We start from the raw sequence: 8,868 nt of genomic DNA, 5'->3' as shown, positions 1-8,868 counted from the left end.
ATGGAGTGCAGGTGTGGTGCAGCAGACGAGAGAGAGAGAGAGAGAGAGAGAGAGAGAGAGAGAGAGAGAGAGAGAGAGAGAGAGATTGCAATAAAAATGCTTGTATTCATTAGCTTAAAAAACGTTACATATAAAAGAGGAGTTGCCATGCAACACTCAACTCTAATTGAGGCTAACCTGCATGCTATAGGGGACAGGGCCCATAGGTTGACAGTTGATCACCACCGAACTCGGGCTTGCATACCCAACAGCTAACAACTCCAAGCCCAGGTCTCACAAGTACAATGGGGATGTTGAGGCTCCAATGTAGGGAGAGTGCAAGTGTGAGGTGCTAGACTCAAACTCAAGACTCCATACGCGAGACCATAGAAAGCTGATGATGATCCTATTGCTAGTAGCACAAACCACACATATGTATTTCATAGAGATCCACCAATGGCTAGCAAAATATCCCAGGTGACCTAAGTCTATTGTCCAAATTGTGGTGGTTGTGATCTCGCCCACGGTGTCCACTAGACCACCACCCGTATTCTTGTCCAAGCAAGAGCCCGTCCAATGTGAACTCTAGACTAATTGTAATTAATCGCCCATCCTAGGCCAGTGACATTGTAGCCCTGTTGTGCTGAGCTATTAAAAGTCAAACCTCATATGTGGATAGATGTCTGTAGATATCTTGAGAAAACAGGAAACAAAAATCCTATTGAGACAATAGGTCAAGAAGTGGAGGATCAGAAAAAACCCAAAAAGGATAATAAACCAGTCTCCATGAATAAAGTAGGTGATTATTGTGAAGGGGAAGGTAGAAACACCACATTGCCTATAGAATATCAAGGAACTAAAACCATAGCTATTTTAAACAGTGGTGCGAGTGTTTCCATAGCAACTAAACGCATTTGGAAAGAATGGGAAAAAACTGCTCTTAGGCAGACATGAATGAAACTACAGCTAGCTAACAAACATATTGAGAAACCTATTGGCGATCTAGAGCATGTAGTGATGACTTGTTGTGGGACTGACTATGAGTACACATTTGCCATAGTAGATTTTGATACTCAGAATAACTACGATGTTATTCTAGGAAGACCATTCATGCACCAGTCGAAAATGATTCAAGACTGGGGTTATGACGATATCTACTTATGCCACATGGAGACCACCTCATGGATTAACTTGAGGGACCATAGCTACAGTTAGCTGACGGACTTTTCGAGAAATCTATTAGCATTCTAGAGCATGTAATGATGCCTTCTTGTGGAATTGAGTATGTGCACAAATTTTCCGTGTAGATTTTGGTACTAAGAATAACTACATTGTTATTCTAGGAAGACCATTCATGCACCAATTGAAAATGGTTCAAGACTGGGGTTATGACTATCTATTTATGCCACATAGAGACCACTGCATGGATCAACTTGAGGAATCATAGCTACAGATATATGCGTAAGACTTCGATAGAAGAGTTCGATTTGGCTACAATTGCAGAATTTCAAACACCAGCATGGCTAAATTCTAAAGCTCATATATGGACGTGTGGAGCTTTTGAATGTGAAAGCCTTTCAAAAGAGGAGTGTGAAGAGGAAAGGTCATTTGAAGATTCTCATTATATACATTAACCTTTTCGAGAAGAAACAATGGAATCCTTGGAGTGGACTCAAATTTTGGCCACTTTAGATGTGTATCAATGAGATCACCCCGAAAAAAAATTGTGACGAGAATGGTCTAGACTTGATTCCATTTTGCATGATAAACGATTCAAGCGCAAGAAGACCATGAAGCGAAAACGAATGACGATGTAGCACAAGAGCTAGAGACTAGTGTGTAGTGTTTGCATATTTAAGATGATATTTTTATCCAAAAGGGACACGTGAAAGAGTTTCATGACAAGCATGTGAAATCTAAAGACTTTGCACTACGAAATTATGTGTTTGTTTATGCTCTTGATCAAAAGACAAGGAAACTTAAAAAGCGAGGTATGAGACCATTTGTTATTCATTCTATATCACCAAGTGGGACCATAAAACTTGCTACATTGGATAGATAGGAAATACCCATTGGATTAGTAATTGTAGATGAAAGAAATATCACTTGTCATTAACTCAAGAAATGCTTGAAAGGACACATGCAGCTAAACACAGGAAGGACAAGTATGACAAAATTATTCAACAAGCACAACAAGAAGCCAAAGAGTGAGCCACAAAGAGAAAAAAAATGCCAAAGGACTGTAGAAAGCTAAAGGCTATTCAAATTTACCAGTTAACGAGTATCGAGGAAGACAAAGAAAGTTTGGATCCTTATATTTCTACAGAGTTAGGAGCCAATATGTTACCTATTCATACGCTAGTAGATTCTGGTGCTGATATGAATACAATTAGCTGCTATTTATATCAAAAAATGCCAGAGTAGGTCCTACAATCATTGAAAAGGACGTTCACAGGATTCAATGAGACTGTCAGTATTGCACCAGGTTATGTGGAGCTCATACTACATATCAAAGGATTACCATGTCCCCATAACTTCTTTGTACTGACCTCGGAGTCCACTAATAATCAACTAATACTGGGTACACCATGGCAACGCAAATACAGGGTGTATATACATGGGCATTTACAATAGAACATCGAGTATGATACCACATTTTCTTCCATGGAAGAAACCAAGTATCTCTTTGAAGATGATGAAAAAAGTACCAAAGAGTCAACCAATAACGTCGATGCAATAAACACACCACAAAATAGTGCAACTGTCATACTAAAAACAACACTTGCAGAATCTATTAACAACCATAATTTTGCATCTGTAATTGATACACCCCCTTCAAGTCTTTGAGACAAAGTGACCTGTTATAAATTCCATGTCAGTAATGGAAGACTAAGGAGCGTTGGAACAGACCACTCAAGTCAATCATCCCAAACAAATTTGGGTACCAAAAAAGAGAGATGCCAAAGTTACACCAACACAACACCAAACATCTCGAGGTGACAAATATGGATACAAAAGGATACCCCACGAATTGATACAAGCTTCATTTGGATGCCAAAGGCCCAACTGCAAATCTTATCTCAACAAGGTTAAAGTAAACCATGATATTACCCATCGCTACAAAGGAAAGATGAGCAACCAAGCTTGATCTCCCACCAGTCATCCATACTGTAAAGGTCAAGAAAACACAAGTAAACAGATACAAACAGGGATGGATACCTAAGAAACTTACTACTACTTAGAAATGACACACGAGCTATGGATTTAAGAAAGTCCAAGTCACTCCATGGTGACCACAATTCACAAAAGTGCTTCAAAGGTACCACAATATTTGCCAAAGTCTGAACCCACTAAGTTGACACGGAGACCTAAACTTTTGAACAAAATCAAATTAAAAAGCAATTTCAACCTTCACCGATTCAAAAGCGCACTATCAACTTACAACACTTGTTACATGGTCCATGCTCTTTACATAAGACCAAGTCACCCTCATCATCAAATGCCTTTTAAGCACTTTGTTTAAGACCCACCTCTCGCACAATATTGATTTTTCCATGCATTGATTGAGTATGCATACATAGAGCCACATTACAAGGCCTTGCATAAGGCATTCCTTTGACATCCATGCACAACACAACCCTGACGGTCACAATCGTTCAAGAGAACTCCAACTAAAAGAGGGGAAAGTAGAGGCATTCTAAATGTGGACCTATTGATCAGATGAGCAAAAAACATTGTTTACTGATTTTTGTGTCATAATTTGCTTCTGATTTTGCTTTTGACAAGAAAAAATTGAATCTAACCGAGAGTTTACAATTTCAGCCGGTTAAATTACACTGGACCCGGTTTTTTCCTAGCACTGGAGCAGAATATTTCAACTTTACCTGCGTAAGTGCAAAGAAAAAAGAAAAGTAGCTTGGGCAAAAAAAAAATAAGGTAGCAAAAATCGGACTTCCAAAAAGACACTGCACTGCCACTTCCCTGTGATGATATGGATACGGGTGTGATGTGTTGGAAAGGAGAGAGAGTAAAGGGCCCCCGATCACACCCGTGAAAGCTGAGCCTTTCTTCTCATTGACCAATGATCACACGTGATCATTTCCTCTCCTTATTGATCCCTAAGAAGGGCTGCGTCACACGCAGATAGATAGATCACTCATACTCAATCCTCACGTTGTCTATGGAGATGGGCACGCTTGGCTTGCCCCTGGGCACTATGGTGATGGCAAAATCATCATCATCCTCAGCATCCAGCTCCTTCAGCACCTCCCCTATCCCAATCCTGAAGTTGGACTTCCTCACACTCCTCCCCTCCCCCATCTTCATCCCCATATGTGGCACATTCACAAACGACCCTGCATACTCTGGCACATCACACCCTACCTTGTTATCATCGTCATCATCATCATCATCTACCAAGTTTATGTACACATCAAACTTGATCTTCTCATCTGATGCTACCCGCACCCCCTCCAGCACCAGTATCTCCTCGTCGAAGTCGTCGGCCCGCACCTTCCTCGGCCTCTTCACTAATGCTCTTTCTTTCTTTTCAATGTTCCCTGATGCCCTCTCCTTGAATTCCTTCAAACCTGCCTTGAACTTCCTATACTTCTCCTTGAGCTTTTCTCGCAGACGGCCTGCCATCGCTGCGTGTGGACCTCCACCAGGCCCAAAATTCACGGCCGTGTCACTGCTTGTCCTGCTCCTCGGTGCTGCATTGAGCCATGCATTTGGCACATCTTGGTACTTGTATGCCAGTTTGGTGGTGTCTAGAGCATCCCCAATTCTCACCCTCACCAGCTTGGCATTCTCATCATAGAAGAGAAATGTTGCATTCAAGTAATCAGAGTCTGTCAGATCTTGTCTTCTGCCTCCCAAACTCTTCCATACCTCCCAGAGGCGGTCGATGTTGGAATGGTGGGCGTGAAAGATAGGGTCGCGTCCCGCAGAGTACAAAGTGCCCATGTCCTCATCGTTTGGGTTAGCAGGATTGCCAGTCCACACATGGACTGTGCCATGAGGCAGATTTTCAATTGTGCCCGCTCCCGGGTTTGCCTCGTCACCTTGACGATAAGGTTGGCCAAAGAACAAAGATGGAGTCTTTGAGTTAGTGACCATTTGCCGATACATGAGGGTGTTGTTCGCCGCAAGCAGGGCAGCTGCGGAGCTGTTTGACTCAGTGAAGTTGTAGTTGAGATCCACCACAGCAGGGGTTCTGTGCAAGGGATTGCGGTTGGCATCGTAGAGGGGGCTTTTACTGTCGTTGTAGATGGGTGGGAGAGTATACCCTGATGCAGCATCCCAATTCCAAAAAGGCAAGGCAAATGTGTCATCTTTAATGAGGGTCGCAAGAATTCTCTCATGAAAGTAGAGATACCACCTATGCCATGGAAAAAACAGCCAGGAATTATGCACCTGGTACTCAACTTGAGTGCCATTAACATCATACGCTGCATCACAGAAGGCACAATGGACGTTCGCTTGCTGCGAATACTGGCGAGGATCGCTGGCAGGGAGCTCGCGGAGAAGCTTGTAGGCCTGGTTGTACTTAGCAATGTAAGAAGAAGGGACTTGGTGGGCAGAGAGGCGAGTGCGCATGGGCAGGTTTGTGGGGAGCTTGAAGTCAGTGATGGTGGTGGAAACAGGTAAGCAGCAGTTGACAGATGCAGCACCGTTGCCGGGGTCGATAGGTGTCGTACACAGCTTCAGATCTGGGGGTTGGACTGGGCTTCCAAGAGCTGAATGTGGAAGTAACAGAGATGGCAGTCCTGCCATGCCAAGTGAGCTTGACCCCAGCAAGAGCTTCCGCCGATCAAGCGCGACATTCAGCTCCACGGGGTCGGCATTGTTGTTGCTGTCGCCTTTGCTTTCATGGAGTGCTGCGGTGATGGGAGATGATGCAGGCACAGGCCGACGCCCCCGGCCGAGAGTACCAAGGAGGGGGGCATGCACAGTGCCGGCTTGCTTGCTTGCAGCTTTGCGAAAGGCAGGGGAGCTGGTACTGTAGCTGAGAGAAGAAGAGAGAGCGAGGTGTTGAGCTGAAATATCCATGACGAGAGAGAGAGAGAGAGAGAGAGAGAGAGAGAGAGAGGGAGGGAGAGGAGAGGAGAGGAGAGGAGCAGGGGAGCAGCTGTGAGAGAGGTAGTATGACAGTGGAAGCAGTCCAAGACTTTATACGCCCTAGATGGGTAGAAAGTGCGGCACATAGAATGAGAGAGAGAGAGAGAGAGAGAGAGAGAGAGAGAGAGTTCAAATCCAAGTCGGCTACATACTGCACGAGCAAACAAGGTTTTCAACGCCTCAGCTATTTCGTCCTTTCTGCGCTAAAAAGCTTCAACGTGTGCTACAAGAGCCTGGGAACTGGGGCAGCTCATCGCCTGTGAGTTTGAAGCTCCAAACGAAGCTTTGCTTGAGGCTACTCTACCAAAAATGGCTTTGCAAGGCAGCGTTTGGACTCATCGCAGAGACGAGGACGGACTTGCCTCTCAATTTAGTGTTGTAAATTGTGGCTTGCCTTCCCGATTGCCTCGTGCTATTGGAATGTGTTCACTCTTTGACTACGACATTTGAGGGTCATCTGGCCATTAGATTTTGTGATAATATCCCAACACTTTGTGGAGTACAAACTTAGGGGGTGTTCACATTGCACGCCAAAGACCGCTCATGGAGGAAGCATGCCGAGGTGTCACCAACAATTGGTCAATAAAAAGGTCTGCTGGCTTCTGGACCCATGCAAAAGCCCCAAGACATGCAAAGTCCATGCACTTTTGCAATTGGAAACACGGATGAGCCTTGATCTCACGCCCTGGCTCTAGGGAAGGTTGAGATGTAACCATGATGCCATGCTTCATTGTGTGCTCTTGGAACTTCATTGTTTATTATGAAGTGCATTGTGCGATGTGAATGAGTGAGCTATGTGCAAAGCTTTTGATAGGCGGGTGGCGGGCACTCTTAACCCGCCTATGTTTAGACGAGTCCAGTGGCAAGACTGCAATTTTGATTTGCCACCAACTTGTTTATTCAAATGAGATGGAGGGAGGTTTATGTATAATCTGGTGGTTTGTTGTGGTATCCATCAAACAAGAACAACTCAAGTGGTAAGGCAATACCTAGGAGCCGCGTTGGTTCTATCTTTGATGTCCACACTTCACGCTCATAAAGTGCGCAGTGCCGAACAATATGGGCCGTTCGATTAGTCTAAGGAAAAAAGAAAATGAGCATCCAATATTTCTCTGGACCTCGAACCCACCACGTTCCACTCACAAGTCACTTACCCAACCATTTTGCTATTGTGCATTCCTTGATATCATAACGGGAGTATAAAATAATAAGGTAAAAATGTCAAAATGGAGTTTGCATGGTGCTCGCATGGCGTTCACTTTGCAATGAATGTGTTTACATCATGAATAATTTTGTTCACTTACTATATTGCCTTTGCAACCGATTCATAAGAGTTGTTGGTAATACTCGATGTTAGTCACTGAGGATGAAGACCAACCAATGAAGACTCTTTTCCCTCTTTCTTCTTGCTCAGATCGTAAATCATGCTGAAGAAGGAGCGGCAACAAGCGATTTTCGAGGGGATGTCCCCCAATTTAGGGTGGGTCTAACAAAGGTTCAGTTTTCTTTTGCCCAATGGATGCAATCCACGAGGTTCTACACCCCTATGCTTCCTCTGCCTCCGCCTCCTGTGAACCCAACCTAAGATGTTCTTGTAAGTAATCCCTAAAAGCAAAGAATGCATAGAAGAAGAGCTAGTACGTACTAGGTGTGCCCCAATGTTTCAATATAGAGAATCTGTGAAGATCCTTTGCTTGAAGGGAAGGAGGGGTGAGGAAAGAGCATCTAGTGAGATTTGGATTAATGAAATGAGATTAGACCCAAATATGTCATACAAGTAAGTAATAGTAATGCTACTATTACTGGCTCAGTCTATTTTTAGCTGGAATCTGTTGGGATTGGGTGGTGTGTGCAGAGAGCTCAAGGTGGTTGAAGCTTGGAAAAACCATGGCTATACACAGTAGAGAGAGAGAGAGAGAGAGAGAGAGAGAGAGAGACTCACACTCAATAGATCATAGTGTACATACAATATATTTACAACATATGTTATGATTCATATACAAAAGGAAGTGTTTATGTACAAAGGTCTCACAGCCAGTATTCGGTAGCTCATATCTCCACGTGTCTTTTCAAATGGCTACACACATATATGAAATATGTGTCACATCAAAACTTGAACTAGGTATCGAGGGTATTCCCATGTCCACCTTTCAACCCTCCCTTGGGCATGTAATACATAATGAAGACCCAACTATCCACACATGATGACAAGATCTATCCATATAGGATGAAAATACCTCCCCTTGAACTAGAGAGGGTAGAAACGGATCTTCAAAGTACATCTGTAATGAAAGAAATTTCCCCTTCATCCTCAGTTTCTTCTTCTTAGACTATATGTGTTGCTTCTCTCACTGGCTTCTTACCTTTGTTGTTACTGTTTCCGCTGCTATCTTGAACTTTTGAATAGCACCTAGAAGTAGGATGCCCCTTCTTTCCGCAAGTGCTACAAAATTTAATGATATAGCAGTCTTTAGCTATTTGACCCATTTTACCACAGTCATAACATTTTCGAACGTTGGAAGATGATATGAAATCTATGGATGATTCGCTTTCTCTTGCTATAAAAGCCCCATTTGTCGGTGTAGATGGATTTTTCTACTTCCTTTCTTCCACCTGCAGTGAGCTTACCACATCTTGAAGTGCTGGAGTTGGCTCCTTTACTTCAAGAATAGTGACAATATGGTCGTAGTTGGAAGGAAGTGCACTAAGAAGGACTGCAACTTTGTCGTCTTCTTCTACTTCGCATTGGATGTAGGTCAATTGTGTAAT

At 43.5% G+C, this 8,868-nt stretch overlaps 1 protein-coding gene across 1 annotated transcript; it reads right to left on the bottom strand.

The window, feature by feature from the left end:
* Window positions 1–3,512: 3,512 nt before the first annotated feature.
* On the bottom strand, window positions 3,513–6,123 carry LOC147443671 (polyphenol oxidase I, chloroplastic-like). The gene has a single exon (XM_086526474.1). The coding sequence runs from the start codon at window positions 6,028–6,030 to the stop codon at window positions 4,132–4,134; it is 1,899 nt and encodes a 632-aa protein (XP_086382600.1). The 5' UTR covers window positions 6,031–6,123; the 3' UTR covers window positions 3,513–4,131.
* Between the last annotated feature and the right edge of the window lie 2,745 nt (window positions 6,124–8,868).

The sequence above is a fragment of the Adiantum capillus-veneris genome, chromosome 13, assembly GCF_014529385.1.
Source record: "Adiantum capillus-veneris isolate H3 chromosome 13, ASM1452938v2, whole genome shotgun sequence".
Classification (NCBI taxonomy): Eukaryota; Viridiplantae; Streptophyta; class Polypodiopsida; order Polypodiales; family Pteridaceae; genus Adiantum; species Adiantum capillus-veneris.
Note: the sequence above shows the minus strand (reverse complement) of the source record. Positions and strands in the feature narration are given on the sequence as shown.